Source organism: Amphibalanus amphitrite, unplaced genomic scaffold, assembly GCF_019059575.1.
Source record: "Amphibalanus amphitrite isolate SeventyFive unplaced genomic scaffold, NRLGWU_Aamphi_draft 000020F_arrow, whole genome shotgun sequence".
In the NCBI taxonomy this organism is placed as follows: domain Eukaryota; kingdom Metazoa; phylum Arthropoda; class Thecostraca; order Balanomorpha; family Balanidae; genus Amphibalanus; species Amphibalanus amphitrite.
Window position 1 is genome coordinate 1,399,682 of NW_024881516.1, and position 20,224 is coordinate 1,419,905.

The 20,224-nt window shown below is 53.2% G+C and overlaps 1 protein-coding gene and 1 long non-coding RNA gene across 2 annotated transcripts; one reads left to right on the top strand and one right to left on the bottom strand.

Moving 5' to 3' along the window:
• Positions 1–34: 34 nt before the first annotated feature.
• On the bottom strand, positions 35–5,550 carry LOC122390412 (tetratricopeptide repeat protein 37-like). Its single transcript, XM_043383320.1, has 3 exons — positions 1,939–5,550; positions 938–1,261; positions 35–613 (listed from the first exon to the last, which is right to left on the bottom strand). Exons 1-2 carry the CDS (start codon positions 5,506–5,508, stop codon positions 965–967), a joined length of 3,867 nt encoding a protein of 1,288 aa, XP_043239255.1. The 5' UTR covers positions 5,509–5,550; the 3' UTR covers positions 35–613; positions 938–964.
• Positions 5,551–13,212: 7,662 nt separating this feature from the next.
• LOC122390468 lies at positions 13,213–18,480 on the top strand. The gene is made up of 3 exons (XR_006258160.1): positions 13,213–13,309; positions 15,267–15,438; positions 18,154–18,480. It is a non-coding gene; the product is annotated as an uncharacterized LOC122390468 (long non-coding RNA).
• Positions 18,481–20,224: the final 1,744 nt, after the last annotated feature.

The following is a 20,224-nucleotide window of genomic DNA, read 5'->3' on the forward strand; positions in this document are numbered from 1 at the left end:
GAGGGATTCTTTGCCTTCCATCAACAACGCGAGCCAAGTGCCAAATACCGGGTGTATTCGATCCCGATCACAAATCACAGCACCAGCACAGCAGCCCGTTCCCCTGCCATTCGTAACGCTACTAAGACATCGCCCGGTAGGACGTTACAGACAAACATGCAGACAGACAGACAGACCTCACACGTCCTGAGTGCCACCACCGGCAGTGGAACAAAGCCATGAAAGCGGGACAATATAGGCTGGATTAACAAGTTGATAAGCAGCTTGCGCAATAATAACGCAGTTACAATGTCGGAGAATCACACACCAAGCTTTGCACGTAACTCGACCATACCGCATAGTAAGAATGAGATGATAGGTAGGATTAAAACCAGTAACCTCTGAACAACAGGTAATATTTTGCTGGTCGAGAACCGAGGCTTCACGTTTAGTTGATAATTTCCATTAACTTATCAATCGTAACACTTAAACGAATCGGTCCATAGCCATGATAGCGGATAACCCCCTTCCTCCTTCATATCACGGGCACAACGAACAGTTCATGCGAACACTCTACGGTGCCGTATCACGCTCGCCACCCGGCGGCCACTGTCTCTGTCCTGTGGTCGCACACCACTCGGCCGGACCGCCACCCGGCGGCCACTGTCCCTGTCCTGTGGTCGCACACCGCTCGGCCGGACCGCCACCCGGCGGCCACTGTCCCTGTCCTGTGGTCGCACACCGCTCGGCCGGACCGCCACCCGGCGGCCACTGTCACTGTCCTGTGGTCGCACACCGCTCGGCCGGACCGCCACCCGGCGGCCACTGTCACTGTCCTGTGGTCGCACACCGCTCGGCCGGACCGCCACCCGGCGGCCACTGTCACTGTCCTGTGGTCGCACACCGCTCGGCCGGACCGCCACCCGGCGGCCACTGTCTCTGTCCTGTGGTCGCACACCACTCGGCCGGACCGCCACCCGCCTCCCTAGCCCTGGGCGAGCAGCATCTCCACGCGCCTGTCGACCGTGCTGAGCCAGCCGTGCAGCGGCCGGGCCAGCCGGTCGCCGCGCCGCAGTCGGCTGACGGCGGCGCGCAGCCAGCAGAGCGCCGCGCCGCGCCCGTCAGCCGGCGCAGACTGCAGGCCGGCCAGCCGCGCGGCCACCAGGTCGCACCAGGCGGACGGCGAGTCGGGCCGCCATAGCACGGCGCGCTGGGCGGAGCGCAGCGCTCCCGACACGTCCCCGGCCTGCAGCTGCGCCTGACACACCAGGTCCGACACCGCCTGACGGAGAGGGGCGGATCAGTGACACAGCACACCATCTGACGGGGGGGGGGGGGTCAGTGACACAGCACACCGACTGGCGGGGGGGGGGGGCGGGTCAGTGGCACACCATCTGACGGTGGGGGGGGGGGGGGGTCAGTGACACAGCACACCAGCTGATGGGGGGGGGGCGGATCAGTGACACAGCACACCATCTGACGGGGGGGGGGGTCAGTGACACAGCACACCATCTGACGGGGGGGGGGGGGTCAGTGACACAGCACACCAGCTGATGGGGGGGGGGGGGCGGGTCAGTGGCACAGCACACCATCTGACGTGGGGGGGGGAGCACACCATCTGACGGGGGGGGGGGATCAGTGACACAGCACACCGACTGACGAGGTGGGGGTGGGGGGTCAGTAAGAAATTACACCGCCTGACAGGTTAGGGGCCCGGGAAACACCCGACCATCTGACGGAGAGGCACAGGGGCCGGTGACACAAGACACGACACCACAGACGCTGGTGGCAAGCACGTCAGAAACACCACTCTCGTTTTATCCGATGTTAATGACCAGACAATGACATCACCGAAAACAAGATTCGGCAGTAGCACACAATTCCAACCAGACTGATACCGACTGACTTAGTGACTATCACCTGTCCGCGCGTCCCTCTCTCCGGGACTGACTAACTCACCTGGTCCCTCTCTGCGCCAGCGGCGGCCACCCGCCGGGCAGCGGTGGCGGCCGTGACGGCAGCGCCGGCCGCCGGCCGCAGCTGCAGCAGCGCCGCCGCTAGCAGGCGCCACAGGCCGCCCTGCTGCGGGTGGCGGTGCACCGCCGCCTGGACGGCGCGCACGGCGCCGGTCGAGTCGTCGCGCGCCAGCCGCAGGCACGCCTCTAGCAGCGCCCGCTCAGCGGCCAGCTCCGGCTGGGTGCGCCGCTGCGCCAGCTCGCTCTCGCAGGCCAGCGCCAGCGCCGAGTCGCCCTGGCGCAGCGCCAGAGCCGTCAGCGCCAGCAGGCCCTGCTCCGAGGCCGGCTCCAGCTGGAAGCTCTTGAGCAGCTCGGTGCGCGCCTCGCTGACCCGGTCGAAGCGGTACAGCAGCTGCGCCACGGCCACCAGCGTGTGTGACTTGTTGGCGTCGTCGGGCGAGAGCCAGTGCAGCGCCGCCTCGTAGGCCGAGTACGCTTCCTCATCGTGTCCGGCGCGCTGCAGCGCCAGCGCCAGGCCGCACTGCGAGTGGAAGCTGGCCTCGCGCAGCCGGCGGTACTCGGCCACCGCCTCGTCGTAGCGGCCGGCGGCGGTCAGCAGGCGCGCGCTGTTGGTGCGCGCCGCGTCCACGGCCGCCCAGTCGGGCTCGTCCGCACCCGCCAGCAGCTCGGCGGCGCGCTGGTAGGCGTGCAGGGCGGCGCCGTGCCGGCCCTGCCGCTCCGCCAGCAGACCGAGCATGTTCCAGCCGGCCGCGTCGTCCGGCGCGCCGGTCGTGTACAGCTCGAGCGCCTCGCCGGCCACAGTGACCGCCTGCATGCGCTCGATGTTGAACCGGTACTGGGCCGTGTGCCAGACGGAGGGGTCGCGCAGGGCGCGGCACACCCAGCGGCCGTAGCCGAGCGCGGCCGGCGCCAGCGGCTGCAGGTGCACGGCGTGTCGGAACAGGTCGGTGGCCTGCTCAGGCGACAGCTGCTCGGCGATCAGCGCCTGGCCCGTCCAGGCGGCGCCGTACGCCGGCTCGACGCTCTGCGCTTTGGTGAGCGCCTCGTTGGCCAGCTTCAGCTGACCGTTTACCATGTACAGACAGGCCAGGTTGGTCCAGGCCATGGCCGTCTCCCGCAAGCGCAGCGACTTGATGAAGGCGTGCTGCGCCAGCCGGCGGTCCTCCACCGGCCTCTCGCACGCAATCACTCCGAGTGTGTTCCAGATGGCGGCATCGCCGGGCAACAGGCCAGTCGCCTTGTGAGCACACTGGAGCGCGCGGCGCAGCGCCACCGCCGCCTGCTCCGACTCGCCGGCGGCATACAGGCCCGCCCGGAGCCGGTAGCTGAGCGCCAGGTCGTGCCACAGACCGCCCAGATTCTCGATGGCCACTGCCTGTGAGTAGCAGCGGGTGGCCACGTCGACCAGCAGCGGGCCAGCGAGCGGGCCGCACGCTCCGCCGTCAGCCGGCGGACACGGCAGCAGCTGAGCGGCCACCTGCAGGCGCCGGTAGCGCGGCGGCAGGCCCGCCGTCATGCATAGCACGTCGCCGAGCTGCTTCCACAGACAACCGAGTCGGCTCTGGTCGAGCACGGCGGCGGTGAGCGCGTCGGCTGCCAGCTGGCAGCTGTCCCGGGCGAGCCCGTGCAGCTGGCGGGACACCAGCTGCTGCGCGCGCCGCAGGTGCGTCTCGCCGAGCCCCTTCAGAGCGGGCACGAAGCCGGGCCGAGCGGCGAGCGTCTGCTGGTAGCCGGCCTCTGCCTCGTCCAGTTGTCCGAGCAGCTGCCGGATGTCGGCCATCTGCAGCTGCGCGTACACGGGCTGCTCGCTGAGCGCCGCCGACCGGCTGTACGCCTGCACCGCCGAGGTGTACGCGCCGCGCAGCCGGTACGCGTCGCCCAGGCACTCGAGCGCCACGGCGTCGTCGGGCGCCGCCTTGACGGCCGTCTGCAGGCAGACGACGGCGCGCTGCGGCTCGCCCGCCTGCAGGTGGTGCAGGCCCAGCCGGAACCAGGCCCAGCGGCTGACGGACGCGTCGGGACGGCTCTCGGTGACGGCCATCAGCAGGCGCACGTTCTGCTCGTGCTCGCCGCGCGCCCGGTACAGGTCGCTGAGCGCAGCGCTGCAGCGCGGCTCGCCAGGGTTCAGGCGGCACGCCTTCTGGTAGCAGCGCAGCGCGCGAGTCTGGTCAGAGCGCTCCTGGTAGTACTGGCCCAGGTAGTAAAACGGCTCTGGGTGGTTCGGGTCCAGTTTGGCTGCCTCCAGGAAACGCGCAGCGCTCTCCTCGCGCCGTCCAGCGGCCCAGAGCGCCGCAGCCAACTGCCGGAGTCTGCGCGTCGAGTGGTCACCTGTGCCGTCCAGCAGTGCCACCGCCTCATCCGCCCGTCGCTCGGCCACCAGCCACGCCGCGCGCACCTCCAGCGGCGCGGTGACCGCCTCCACCTCGGTCAGAGCTCCCCGTCGCAGCCGGGCCTCGGCCAGCAGCGCGTCTCTCTCCGGCGAGCCGGCGGCCTCTGCGAGCAGTGCCTCGGCCTCGGCGGCGCGGTCGGCGCCCTGTCGCACCAGCGCCTCCGCCAGCTGCAGCCGGAGACGGCCGCTTGCAGCCACCGACGAGCGGCGCAGCGCCTCCCACAGAGTGCGCTCGGCTGCCGGGTAGCCGTGCACGCGCAGCTCGATACCGCCGCGGAGCGCCAGCACGGCAGCCGTCTCTCCGGCGGCACCCAGCGCGGCCGGCCCAAGCTGCCCTAGCGCCGCCAGCCAGTCACCAGACTGCGCCAGCAGCTTACCACGGCAGGCACGGGCCCACACGTTGTCCGGTTCCTGGGCGTTCATGACAGCAAGACGATCTTCCAGATCGGAGACATTCTCATCTGATAGTACAAACACACGCAGGAGCCACTCGATGGCCACCACGCTGTCTGGAAATAGCGTGCACATATGCTGTGCACATTCTTGCATCTCTTTCCAATCTTTGAGCTGATGCAGTAATTGCACTCGGAAGGCAATAAACTCTTTGTTTTTGCTCGATGCATCCTCTGTTATCAATGAAGATAACAGCTTGCTAACCCTGTCAGCCTGAGAGTCTGAAACTGTCTTCTCTTTCAAGATCGAGGTGATTCGGGATGGATCAAAATTGCTTCCACTAGCATCCTTCCATTGATATAATATATCAATGCATTCATCATATTTATCAGCGTGGACCAGTATCCAAGACAGCTTGGAACATATTTCAGCTGTCTTCGCTTTGTCACTGGAGAGAAGATTTAACAGCCTCATATATATTTCAGTGAGACTCTCTTGATGTTTTGTAGAACCCGATTTTTCATAAAATGACCCCAGTCCCTGCCAAGCTAGTGGCAGCTCTGGTGATACTTTGGTGGCAGCCTGAAAAGCCTCTACTGTTTTTTCAGCATCACCCAGTTCTTGGTAGCAAGCACCACTGAATACAAGAGCCATATAGTTGTTCTTGTCCCCAGCTAACACTTCTTTGCACTTCTCTAGGGCACCTCCATGGTCTTTTCCCTTAATCAATTCTTTTGCAGACTTCAGCAGGGCTTTTGTGTGTTTGTCCATTTCAGCTAGCTGTTGAGCTGATGCTTGTTTACTACTTACAGCCAGACCTGAATGAAATGAAAAAAGTACTAGTGAAGGGATATTCTCAGCATTTCCCAACATCAACATAGGGGTCTGGACAAGCACAAAAAGGGGTAGCTTGGTCTTTAAATGGAATACACCACTTCCCTCAATTTATCATTCTTTGCTACAGTTTCATGAGATTTCATGCTTGAAATGAACAGGAATGAAAATGATGAATATAAAGGATCTCAAAAATATATTTTTATTTATCTAGAAAGGTAGAAACCATTGCAGTTTGCCTTTTCCTTTATCATACAAATATTTTATATGCTCTGCATGTATCTTCAAAATGCAAACCTGATGAGAAAAGAACAGTGCGAAAAATATCAATATGGACTGTTGTCCAGAGCTGTCCAGATGCTTTTTTATGGTGATTGAGGGCGACTGGCAACACTTTGTTTGGCATATGGGTTAATTTTCTATCTTTAGTGGAGGTTAGAATGGCTTGATGTTTGCAGAATCAGCATGGCCTTGGGATCAGCTAATTATACATTGACCATGGCTATGTAAACTGCATTGACCAACTGTGGGCCTGTTCCAGCCATGAACCAATATTACTTTACTACTTGTTCTGGTGCCTCCAGTGGAAATTCTTGACTGGAGGCTGTACCAGAGGTTTCACTGGAGGTGCAGGAATGCAATCTGGAGATTTCTGGAGGTTAGTGTCAGGGATACCAATCATCAAAAGAAAAGAATGGTGATGGTTCAGTCTTGAAAAACAAAATTTGTGTTAGATTTTAGTAAAAAAGATTAAATAATTATAAAAATGTAATTTCCTTTACCTTGATTTGTAAAATTAAAGGGACTATCCCAATTCCCACCTTTACACTAGGTTTGAGTTGAGATAGCCAAGTTTGCGGCGAGGTTCAGAAACCACTTTCTATCTTGGTCGCAACCCCCGCAGCCTCATGGTGTTGAAGAAATTTGTTCCCTTCATTTGAAAATATTCCCTGCGCAAGTCCCAATCTCTTAACCATTAACGGCAATCTGATGACGTCACTTGCCTTTTGAACGCCTGTCACACATTCAAGTGAAGCATCACCTGATTTACGAATAAGCCAATCAGAGACACTCTTGTTATTGTATGAGCCGCGCCATATTTGAGAGCAAATATATTTGCTGCCAAATTTCCCCTCACGTTGACATGAAGTAAATCCTTCATTACGTCACAGATTCGATGTAAATGACGTCACGATGAAATATGAAAGTCGCAATATCTCAAAAAGTATAAGATGAAAACGCGTAAAAACTAACAAAATTAGTCAAAATATCATGAGTACCATTTCCGAATCCTAAACGGTACTTTTTGAAGGTGGGATAGTCCCTTTAATGGCCAAAGCTCCTTTGTTCACATTCACAATTGTCACATGTGTACCATTGTAGTTCAGAGCCTCCAGTGAACCTCCAGAGAAATGTGGGTATTAGTAGAGCAGACGTCACACGAAGGTTTTCCCACCAAGGAGAGGCGCTATGCCTGGAGGTACTTCTTTCTAACAAAACCTAAACAAACCTAACCTAACCTAACCTACAACCTACAAACCTACAGCCTAAAAACCTACAACCTACAACCGACAAACCTACCCTACGGACCTACAACCTACAAACCTACAGCGCCTCTCCTTGGTTGGAAAACCTTCGTGTGACGTCTGCTCTACTAATGCCGAAATGTGGACCTTGCAACTCTCTGGATGCTACTGGAAGTTTTTGGAGCTTTGGAGAGACCTTTCTGGAGCTTTCTGGAGGAGCTGGAACACCCTCTGGAGACTTCTAGAGCTTTTTGGAACTTTCCAGTGGCTTCTATATTGAGTAGGTATATTACCTAGTTCACACCAACTGTGCACCAATTGGCCTATTCTACAAGTGAAATATGGGCCTGTTCCAGCATCTTCAGTAGAAATTCCTTGACTGGACTCTACCAGGACGACGGTGAAAACAGGGCGCCTGGGGCGATTTGATCAAGGTTCGTGAAATTTACACGTGACGTTTAGCATATAGAAGGCCCACGACGGGGGAGAACCTCCAAATGTCACGTGACTAATATGCCCTCCGGCTCCCTGTTTTCACCGGCGTCCCTCTACCAGAGGTTTAACTGGAGGCGCTGGAATGCAATCTGGAGATTTCTTCTTTTTTTAAACAAATAATTTGTTGTTAATTTTAGTAAGGAAGATTTAATAAATTATAATAATGAATTTTCTTGAAATTCAAGTTGTAAAATTAACAATGTTTACATTTGTGCTTGTAACAACTAACATGCCTACCATAATTGTAGACCAGAGCCTCCAGTAAAATGTGAATCTCCCAACTCTGGAGGCTACTGGAAGTTTCTGAAGCTTTCTGGAGGCGCTGGAATGCCCTCTGGAGCTTTCTGGAGGTTTCCGGAGGCGCTGGAACAAGCCCATGGCGAATGTTCAGAGAGAGTCCTTTCCCTATCAAATCACACATTTTCTATAATCAGAATCTACTTCTCCATGCTGAATAACGTGGAAACCATCAAGAAAACACTGAAATGGACAATAATTTTTTCGTACAACGAAATTACACTACCGCCGCTACCGCCGCCGCCGCCGCCATGTCAATTTCGATGTTTACGCGCCATGTGTGCGAAGTGCGGCAGAATTGTAACGTAACAAAACTCTCTAGAATTCCATAAAATCGAAAAAATAAATATATTGAAAATAAAACATGGCCTTATCAGAAGTAAAAAAAAAACCTGACCTAACCTGATCTATTGATTTTCACCTACCCGGGGATAAGAAAACAGTTGCTCGCATGAATAGATTGCAAGCAATAGCAATTCAAATATTTAAACCAGGCTGTCATAGTTGTGCACCAGGCTTAGCCCACGGTCATAGATACTAGAGTCATGGCTTAGCCAGATACACAACCTAAAATATTTGACTAACCATTGCCTGTAATCTCTCCTAAGGCATTGCCTTCTGCTTTGGCACTGCACTGCACTGCTGTCTGCATGTGTCTGCTACGCCCCGAGTACGGGGCAACACGTTGCCCTACAGCCGTGTAATAATTTAGTGGTCTCAACTTTAATCTCATTATAAACAATTGGCGCAAGCAAGGCTATCTATGGCGCATGAAGCCATAGCGCTGTTCGGCAGCCGGCTATTTTGTGTGCAGGGTATGACGCATTCCGCGAGCCGACGTCACGGGCGATGACGTCGGCTCGCGCGCGAGCCGAGCGCCAACGACAAACTAACGGGAACCCTCGGACACCCTGGGGGCATAAACCGCGGAGTAGCATATTGAGCGAGTCTTATAAGGGAATTTCATATAAGTTTCGTTTCTCAAATGATAATCAGGGTGTTTCTTACCTTTTTACTTATTATTTAGGCTTACCTAACACTTCAGTTGCCAAATATCCGCAGTTTATTCAAACGAAGGTATTTTCAGTAAATATCAATGGTATAGACCGAAATCTTTTGAATAAAAACTCCAACCAACAGAAATAAAAATAACTTAATTTATTCCAACCATTTCCTCCAAATAAACAACATAAAAACCCACTTTTACACACATCATTCATAATAAAGCATACTAACACGCCGCTTTTGACAATTGCGGCGTCGAGTGGCGCGCTGCTAGCGCTCTTTTTCGATCGCAGAGACCCTGCACGCGCGCGAGCACACTACGTCACGTCCGGGGGGCACAGGTATATGAAAAATCGCAGTGACGTAACACTTTTCTCGCTTCTCATTGGTCAATAGCCCGTTGCCGGGGTAACGTGCACGTATGTGAGCGCGGGCAAGAGTACTAGCCGGCCGCCGATCAGGGCTCATGCGTGTCTTCCAGATGCTGGACGACGGTGAAAACAGGGCGCCTGGGGCGATTTGATCAAGGTTCGTGAAATTTACACCTTACCTTACCTTACCTTCGTGGTGATCGGGATTGAAAGGCCACTTGGCCTGGGGATCCCGCTCTCATCGAGCTCGTGTCGGGATACAGGCTAGGCTCTCAGGGATAGGGGGTGTCGTACATGATGCCACCCCAGTGCTTGTCCAGCTGGGCCTTGAACTGGTTGACGGACTGTGCCGTGACCACCGCACTTGGTAGGGAGTTCCAGTCGTTGATGACCCTGAAGCTGAACGCGTTTCTGCGCACGAGTTTGGTGGCCCTCGGTTTCTCGAGCTTACACTCGTGGCCCCTGGTTCGAGCTGAGTTGCTCCGGGTCAAGAAGCTTTCTGGCGATATGGCCAACCCTCCGTGCAGCAGCTGATATACGGTCACCATGTCGCCTCTGCGCCTCCGGTAGTAGAGTGATGGTAGTCCCAGTCGACGGAGTCGTTCAGGGTACGGGAGGTGCTTGATTTGTGCGACCATTCTTGTTGCACGACGTTGCACGCGTTCAAGCCTCTTCTGGTCCTCTTTCCCAAAAGGTCCCCAGATTGTGTTCCCATATTCTAGGAGGGGTCGAACCATGGTCTTGTAGAGAAGCGGCAGCGTGTGTTCGTCAATGTTGGCGAATGAGCGTCTCACGACGGCCAGAATCTGTGAGGCTTTAGCGACGGCTGACGCGGTCTGCTTGTGAAAACTGAGTTGGTTGTCGATTTCGATGCCGAGGTCTTTCTCCTCTTCAGCGTTCTGGATCAGGATGCCGTTCAAATAATACGCGTGTTCCGGGTTCCGGTGGCCGAGGTGCATCGCCTTGCATTTTTGGGCATTGAAAGGGAGCAGCCACTTCTCAGACCAGCGGACGAGCGCATCGATGTCAGTCTGGAGGTCATTGCTGCTACCCAGGACGCGGCGGTATAGTTTTGTGTCGTCGGCGAACAGTTTGACCGAACCAGTGACCTCCGAGGGAAGATCGTTGACAAATATTGTGAACAGTACAGGTCCGAGAACCGATCCCTGTGGAATACCACTGGTCACAGGGGCCCATGAGGACTTGCATCCGTGGACCACAACCCTCTGTCGGCGATCGATCAGAAAGGCTGCGATCCAGTTGAGAAGCGGGCCCCGGACGCCGTATGCAAACAGCTTGCGGATCAAACGTTGGTGCGGCACAGAGTCGAACGCCTTGGCGAAGTCCAGGTAGATGATGTCGATGTTGTCTCCGTTTTCGATGGCGGTGCTCCAGTCCTCGATTGCCTCCATCAGTTGTGTCGTACACGACCTCTTTGGGAGGAAGCCGTGCTGGGCGCTGGAGAGCAGACCGTTTTCGCGGAAATGTTGGAGGAGGGCGTCTCGGACAATTGATTCGAGGACTTTGACAGGGATGGCAGTCAGAGTGATTGGACGATAGCTCGAGGGGCGTTGGCGGTCACCCTTCTTGAAGATCGGGGTGATCTCGCCTGTCCTCCAGTCCGAGGGAAGCGACCCAGTGTCCAAGGACTTGCGGAACAGTATGCTCAGAGGGGAGGAGAGGGCCAGTGCTGACTCGCGAAGGGTTCGGGGGTGTATCGCGTCAGGCCCCGGCGCGCTGGTTGTCTTGAGGGACAGCAGCTTTCCTTCCACTTTCTGGGGAGATACTTCAACATTATCGAGGAAGGGGCCCTGCCAATCAAGGTCCGTATCCGGTGCTTCAGTATCTTCATGGGTAAAGATGCTGCTGAAGTACTTGCCCAACATGTCAGCTTTGTCTTGGTCACATGATGTCAGGTCTCCCCGTTCGTTTAGCAGGTTGTCAACTCTGCTCCTGGTGCGAAGCCTCGTGTTGGCATACCTCCAAAAGGCCTTTGGGTTCTGTTTCAGATTGCCAGCTAGCTTGGACTCGTATTCCTTGCGTAGAGTTCTGGTGAGCTTCCTGAGTTCATTTTTGCAGCGTGTGAACCTGGCGTAGTCGATGGGGTCAAGCGTGTATCGGTATGTAGTCCAGAGCGACTTCTTTTTCTTCCTCAGTTGCATGGCTCTGCAGTTCATGTAGATGTTTTTCTTATGACGCGATCTCCTCTTCCTGGAGCTTTCGGTCAGGGCCTCCGAGAGCCGCGCTTTGAACGTCTGGTATGCCTCATCCAGGTTCATGCTGTGCATATCGGACCAGTTTTGTTCACCAAGGGCGGTGGAGAGGTGTTCGTAGTCAGTTATGGTGTGATACTCGGGGAGTGAGGCGGAAGCTTCAGTGTAGCAGGAGAGAGTAAACCGAATGACCACATGGTCACTGTTTCCTAGTGGAGATTGGTACTGCATGTCTTTCACCATGCCCTCCTCGTTGGTAAAGATCAGGTCCAGCACTGACGGTGTCTCGCCCGATCGGTATCGAGTCGGGCGCTTGATGTGCTGAGAGAGAAGACAGTCATGTACCATATCTAAGAACAGGTGTGAGCAATGAGATGCAGGTGCAGATGATGTTTCAGACTCCCAGTCAATGTGGGGGAAGTTGAAATCGCCAACAATGATCAGGTGTGAAGCATGCAGTGAGCAGGCCTTCTGGAAGAGTTCTCCAAGTTGCTTTGTGCTTTCCTGCATTGCACCAGATGGGCTACGGTAGACACAGCCCACCAGAAGGCTATCACTTCCTGCGAGGCACAATCTTACCCAGGTGTTCTCCACAGATGATTTTTCTAGATGAACCTCTGTTACCTTCAGGTGTATTGCCGTGTAAATGCATACGCCTCTAGTTCCACTCTGGCCTAGGTTTGGGGTGGATAGATCGAAACTGGAATGCATTACATAACCTGGGATATTTAACAGTGCAGGAGCAATGGGGTTTCTCTGGGCTTTGGGAATTACCTCAGAGATGAGGATAACGTCAGGCTCATCACCGCAAATCAGCAGGCACAGTTCATCTCGTTTGTTAATAAACTGGTCAGCATTTGTGTATAAAACCGTGAGATTCTTCTTGTTGCGAGAGGTTGGATGGTTTAGTCACAAACCATTTGCTGGGTGGGCTTCTGAGCTAGGTGCTGGGGTTTGCAAAGGTGTGCCACCATTGCCATCCACTGCACCAGGTTTCTGTGCTGTGCCACTACCCTCGTGGCTGGCGGATGCCATGCCAACAGCTGGAGGCACAGCGGTTGTCTGGGCAGGTACAGGCGCGCCAGGGGCGATGTTTCCAGCCTGACGAGTTTGAGAAGGCACAGTGGTGCCACCAGGGTTCCTGCTCGTGCTAGAGGCATCGTTACTTGTTTCCTGATTGACACAGATTATCTTTCCCCCCTTGATTCTCAGGTTGTCCTCACCAGATCTCCGTCTGGATGCCAGCTCTTCCCTCAGCTTTCTGTTTGCCTCTCGTTCCTGTTGGGTCAGGTCAGGTGTGATGTAAATGTTGCCGTGCTGTGCAGAGTGGCGCAGTTGGGGAGCACCTTTCAGCACGTCCTGCCTACAAGCTGGGTTGTCCAGGGTGACAATAAGAAGCCTTGGTTTCCCAGGAATGGCCTTTCCAACTCGGAATGACTTTGATGCTGTGATGTTTATTTTCATCACCTCCCTGATCATGGATGTGGTTGCAGACTGGTCACGTGTTGATCTCTCGTGCAGAGTGCCCTCTCCTTGTTCGGGTAGGTTATGAATGACTATGTTGGCCTTCCTCCTTTCCTTGTCCAGGTGGTTGTCAAGAACTCTAGACAGCTCGTGACGTTTGGCATATAGAAGGCCCTTGGAGCGGGAGAAGCTCCAAATGTCACGTGACTAATATGCCCTCCGGCGCCCTGTTTTCACCGGCGTCCCAGATGCTTCAATCTATCTGTTGTTCTATTATATCAGGCAGGGTATGATATGATACTGATATACCCTGGCTTCAATGGCCTGGAGGCAGGATGAGTCATGACATTTTTCAGCGTACAACAAGGTACGTCCCAAGGCCAAGGCTGAGGCGGCCAAGGCTCATACTAATCGCAGTGATGATCCCTACAGTTGCTTGTCTTTCCTTATTCCAATTCTTCTACACAGAGTTCTGGGCCGTGTTTCACGGAGCGCTGTTGGCGCTTTTGGTTTCATACTTGTTGCACACTACCGTAGTGTTGGAGCCCGCCCGGCCAAACTGGAAAACATCCATACACTACAACTACGCCGGACGCCCGTGAGACACTCATGCGCCGAAATCCAGCGCAAGCGATTTTGTGCTGAAATTTCTACATGATTTGTGCTGAAAATTGGGTGCTTATTTGCGTCAAAATTACGCAACTTTTATATGCATAAAGCTCATGTGCCTATCTACCGACCAAGGTTACTGGTTATATCAACCAGATGGAGCGTCCTGGGGCCTTGGACACTCCTATGGGCTATGTTTGAGCGTCCGAACAAGTTTTTACTTCCATGAGTTCCACGGAAGCCCAATACCACTATTCGCTTGGCGCACTGTAGTGTCGTGCCGTGAAGCGCAAGGTCCTTGCCGGAAATTCTGGGGCCACAAAAATCGACGGAGCGGTGTGTACGAGGCTGGCGGGTGCCAGGAAGGCCCGGCAGCGGAGCAGCACGTGCCCCGGCACATCAGCCTCTTCTCTGCACACGGCGCAGAGCGCCGCGGGGCAGTGGTCACCGCTTGTTTGGGCACTGCTGGCACGCCTCGGATGGGAGACGGCCAATCTAGTGCAGGTACTTGAGCGAGCGGCCCCAGTGGCCCGGGCCCCGCCCTCACCTGGTGCACCGAAACGGCGTCCTCTTGGTCTGCTTCGGGGATAGGGAGCGGCGGCGTGCTCCCGAGGAGTGGCTTGAATAGTGACTCGGACCAGTTGTCGCGCCATTGACGCGAGGCCGCACAATGAACCATCCGGGTCAGCGTCGGGCGTCAGACTCAGAGGGCAGGGCGGCCGCTTGTTTCGCAAGGTCGTCCGCGCTCTCATTCCCCTCGATACCGCAGTGGGCAGGAACGTGACTGCAATATTACTTTGCGACGCTTGGCGATGTTCAATAAGGTCTTCCATACCCTTATCCGCTCCGAGGGTGAAGGCCTCACCTGGGCGGTCGCTCCTCCGCTGAGTGAACTCAGGGCGGCTCGCCAGTTCGAGCACGCGACGACCGGGGCGGGGACGTCTCGTCCCGAACCCTCTCCAGAGCCGCCCGCAGGGCGAATCTGCTGCTAGATTGACCAGCGTGCCGACTAAATTCGGTAACCGTCATTCACCAAAAATTATACGGCCGCCCTGCGCCGAAAAATTCGGCTACCGCCATCCGCTGAATTCGGCGCATAAGTTATGCCGACGTGCGCTGAAATTTTCAGCGCCATCCCGCCACTACGCCGGACATATTCGGCATAACGTGTATTTTTTCCAGTCTGTTCAATCTAGAAGTAGTTTCACTCTGCGAGCGGCTCTGGAGAGGTTTCGGAACGAGACGTCCCTGCCACCGCGCCGCGCTGTCTCGTGTGAGGCGCCGCGCAACAAATCCTGTCTGGTTCGGTGGAATGCAGCCTCGAAAGATGATCTGTGGGCCTGAACCGCATGAAGTTTTTTGCTCGTCCTAGTTACACTGCATTTCCATAAAGATGGAGATGTGACTGTGTAAATGCGTGCCGCCCTGCCAAATTAAACTTCTAATATAAAACCTCTTGGACCTTTCTGCTCCTGCATTGATGTAGTTTTCTCAAGAGTACACAAGACTCGTAGACAAATATTGAATAGAGGACTGAGATTGTTAAAAAATGCCAGAAAGCTAGACTTGGTTTGCAAGAAGATTTAAAAATGTATTCACGCACATGCATAATTAGTTACAGCATAAAGCTGCTCTTTATTACCATCGCCAGCCTAATATCGTAAAAGCTTGGCACTTTTTGGTCAACAAACTTTAAGCACGTTAACCTTTTTCAGGTGCCCCAAGATGAACTCAAAGAAAAACGTGGCTGGCTGCATGCAACATAGAGGAGGTTGTCATGGGTACTGGTATTTGTGCCAAACACTTCAGCCCAACCAGCTACATCGCCCAAGCTCCTCTCGATTCAGATTCAGATTCAGAGTTTACAACGCTGTCCCTACGCTTTTGGTAAGTTTATCACAGTTCCATAAAACCAGTAAAACGCCTTTTGGGCGAAGAACGAGCGAGCGAGATAGTGAGCCCTGCACGTGCGCAAGGGCGAGAGGGTACTTCCAACGGGCTTGTGCAAAGCACCCTTCTAACCGGTCGCTAGCGGTGTGCCAAATTTGAACGCAATCGGCGCAGCCGTTCCTGAGATCTGGAAGCGGCATTCTGCACGTGCGTACGTGCAAGCGGGGTCCAAACTGACTTGTGCACGGCACCCTACTAACTGGTCCCCAACCGTGTACCAAATTTGAGCGCAATCGGCCCAGCCGTTCTCGAGATCTGGGAGCGCCCCCTGCACGTGCGCACGTGCGGTAGCACCCCAATCTTAACACATGCAGATGAATTATCTGATGGAGACCTAACTGTGTACCGAGTTTCAATTCAATCGGCCCAACCGTTGTGCCGTTATCGAGGTTGCAATTTTGGGGGTTCTTAAAAAATGTCCAACTTTACCACGCGCCACGTGCGGTGGTTGGCAAGAACGCATGGTGGCCATCACACCACAGAACTTTTACGTCCAAGTGACATTCAGTAAAGAAGACCGCTTGTCAATCGGATGTCCCGTTCCTAAGATATTAGCTTTTGAAGAGCGTCCCCACGGCCGGCCGGCCGGCCGCTCATACTCAGGATTTTCCCTTAAAGGGACTATCCCACCTTTAACCCGCGCGATGGGGTCTGCCGAGCAACGCGGATGGGGGGGGGGCCATTTTGGCCCTCCCCCCCTCAGATCTCGAGAACCACGCAACATAGCGACAAGCGGTAAACGGTGTTGGATAGCCCCAACGGGGAACTACCTTGTGACCCAATTTCATTGACCTCGGTCAAACCGATTACGTCACAGGTCAGGTCAAAGGTCGAATTTTCACCGTTTACAGGCATTTCAAGAAATGCGTTGTAAAATCGAGTAAAATGCATTTCATTGAAAATCATCGGTGGAGAAATGTTCTTCAAACACATATTTTGCTATTTGAGGTCACTGATACCAGGTCAGGTCACAGAGGTCAGGTCACTGGGGGGTCACAATATGAAAGTGTCGTGTGATACATGTTTTATGGTCCATTTTACATGACAAATGCGATTATGTGGGTCAGACAGACTTTAGGGCCAGCTTAGGTCAAGTTTTGGTCAAGGTCAGGTCAAGGTCAGGTCAAATTAGGTCAAATTTCAAAGTTGATATTTTTGCATAAAATGGGTATCGATTTGATGCAGCTCGTCACGGGGAGTTCAATGGTGGTCTCCGTTTTGCGCTACGAGGTCTAGAATTGCTAAAAAATGAGTTCAAAAATTTGACGTCATCAATTTTTAACAGGTTTTTTGCTATAACTTGGCCAAAAAAAGAGGTGTCGATCTAAAATTTGGTATGTATATCGAAAAGCGTAGGGACTATCACATATATTCCGGTTTTTTCGAAATTCGAAAAAAATTTGGAATTTTTTTGAGTTTTTCTAAAAAAATCAATTTTTTTTATTTTTGGGGGTCAAAATCCCAAAATTTCGAAAATCCGAGATAGCAGTTTTGTAGCGCCGTCTTTTCTCTACACAACCACATAAAGAACTTTAAAATTGCTTGTTAACTGTAGAATTGATGAGCGTTTCAAGATGTCATGTTTTTTGCTCATTTTTGCTCGAACATGACCTCAGTTTGACCTCAATAACTCCTGACCTGAGGTGACCTGTGACTTGAAATTTTGTCCCAAGGTGTCAAATTGATGCCCGGTAAGGTACCCAAAATTTGGCGGCGCTGCGCGCCGCCGTTTTCTCGCTATTTAAGAAAAACCAAATGGGATGGGGGGGGCCAAAATGGCCCCCCCCATCAGGGCGCGGGTTAACATGGGGTTTGAGTTGAGATAGCCAAGTTTGCGGCGAGGTTCAGAAACCACTATCTATCTAGGTTGCAACCCCCGCGGCCTCTTGGTGTTGAAGAAATTCGTTCCCTTCATTTGAAAATGGGCCTTGCGCAAGGCCCTATCTTCAACATGGAGCGACCGTTAGTGTGACGTCACCTCGTTTAGTCATTCTGATTTAAATGGGTTTGTTCGTTGAAAAATCGCTTAAAACTTGGTCTGAACTTTGTTGTGGTGCCTACAGAGTAAAAAGAATCAGCTTTATGACAGTAATGTGGCCTGGGGAAGGAGGTAATTTTGGGCTGTGACGTCACATATTTGAAAGTTGTGTTTGGAATATGGGAAGCCTAAGATGTTTAATGAAAAATAAATGCCAGAACCGTGTTCCTGGTCATCCAATCTATAAAGTCGGGCACAATTTAACTGGTTTTAACAACATTTTAGAAGGTGGGATAGTCCCTTTAATTCAGTATGAACTCGCTCGCTCGCTGCGCTCGCTCGCTCGTAACGAAATGAAGATGCGGTGTGCTGCATCTTCTTCTTTATCCGTTCTTTAACCGCATTTAAATACAATGGTCAATGTTTACCGCTAGCAGTGTATATGTGGGCTAGGTTTATGTGCACGTCTCTGCATATGTGGCCTAAGCTTATCTGTGAATGGGTGGATGTTGTGCCAGCTTATGTTAAGTATTCATTACAATGTAACTTGATAATAAAGACTAACAGGTGCAGTGGAAAACAAAACATAACCTGGTGTTGATATTACAATTTAAATTGGTGATAAAGAAAACTATCCGATACCAGGTCGTGACACCGGGCTATTATATCCCCAGTGTCAACCCACGAGATCCCAGCGAACATTTACTCCAGTGCCATGAACTTCAACAGCACCTGATCACATATCTGCTGAGCCTGGCACTTCGGGACTGTCTCCACATCTACCACGGACACCAGGGTCAGTGCAATGCTAGGGAATTGTAATGTTTAAACCGCTTATCAGTATGAACAGGGTGTAACGATAGTATCGGGACATCTATTTTCTTTTCGCCATATCTGTTTGCACTTTGCACAGTTTCTCTTATGATGACAAAAATGGGAATATTGAATGAATACGTGCTTCTGGTATCGGTTTTCAACTCAGCAGTGACCTGACCTTGCGAGATGACTTGTGCTATGAGCAGTAGCCGAGTCACCGACGGGTTCATTTGTTAGTGTTCGTCTAAGACAGTTGTGTGAAAGGGTACAATATTTCCTTTCGTATGGTAGTAAAATTGCATGGTGGCATCCATGGCGGCATGAGCCAGATGCTGGTCTGCCAGCAGGCGGCACAGGAGGGCTCGGTTTGTGAACGCGCCCTGATGCCTGAATCAAGCCACGCTGACTTCATGCGGGGCGGCGCGCTACCTAAAAGAACGGGACATGATGCCGATGTTTCAGTACGATTCTGTGTTCAACCACATACAGCGTCAGACGGCAACGTCGTCTCCAAGACAAGTCACACATGCGCCACAAGTGAAAGCACACTAAACTGCTGCAAAGTAACATCCCGATACACCTTCCCCCTTTTCGGCATCAAAACTACTGAACGTTGGGCAACCTCAAAGTTTGGGAGAGGCGCTTCTAAACCGCTAACCATGTACAACGTCCAAACGAGACACCCATCTCATTAGCAGCCCAAATGAACGGCTCACAGGTCCCAGCGCAGACGAGGTTTAATCACGCGGCCACTGCTAGTACGAATCGAGGCTAGTACTGCTAGTACGTCAGCGATGCGGCTGGAGGCGTGGCAATCTGTGCCTCCGCCGTCTGGGCTGCTGTTGCCGGTCTCCGCGCTGCTTCATGCCTGCTCCTCTGCTCCTCGTCCGTCGTTCGCTGTGTCTGCCTGAGCGCCGGGACGAGGATCAGGAACGTCCGGAATGTACTGCAAGTGGCGACGGTTCCTGATGCAGTACGACCGGTCACCAGGGTTGTGCTTGACTCATGAGTCGAGTCAGAACTTTGACTCAACTCTGACCAAATGAGTCAGATTTGAGTCGAGTCGGATAAAATGTTGAGCTGCTGAGTTAAGTCAGAGTTGAGTCGGACAAATATATTAAGGTGTTGAGTTGAGTCAGAGTTGAGTCAGTAAAATGACTTTTCACATTGAGTTGAGTCAAACATTTAGGAACATGAGTCAGCTGACTCAACTTTCTAGAGACAATATATAAAAGCTTTTCATTCCCTCCCCCCGCTTAACAACTTAGCCCTGGCCCTGCTGCCGAATTTTTTCACACCCCCGCTCAACAACTTTTTTATCTGAGTCAATTTTGAGTCAACTCACTTGACTCAACAAAAAAATTGAGTCAAGTTTGAGTCGACTCATATTTTCATTGAGCCGTTTGAGTCATGAGTCGAGTCAAGGGAAAATCAACTCCTTGTTTGAGTCAGAGTTGAATCAGAGCTTTCTGAAGTTGAATGATGAGTCGAGTCGACAATTTTTTCTAGTCGAGCAGAACCCTGCCGGTCACCGGTAGTGCCGATCAATGTCTGCCTGTCGGACCAGGCTTTCTCTCCCGGCAGCCTCGTTGAGACGACATCGCCTGGGTACAGCGGAGGGAGAGGTCGCGCCCCATGTCGTCGGTTGAAGTCAACCGTGCTGCGCTGTTTCCGAGGTCACCAAAGGTCAATGACCTGACCTGACCTTCAGGTGACCTTGACACCCACCCTAATGCATGGGGGCAACATCATATCACATGTTTGAACGCTTGAAACCACGAAAAGACTGCAAACGCGCTGCTAATGCGAGCCGACATACGCTGAATCGCGGTTCCGGCCAAACATGGTCTCGAAAAGTAGGCCACAGGTCAAAGGTTATTTGCGTCAGGGTCATGAAATTTTCAGGGTAGGTGTAAAGTTGATTAATGC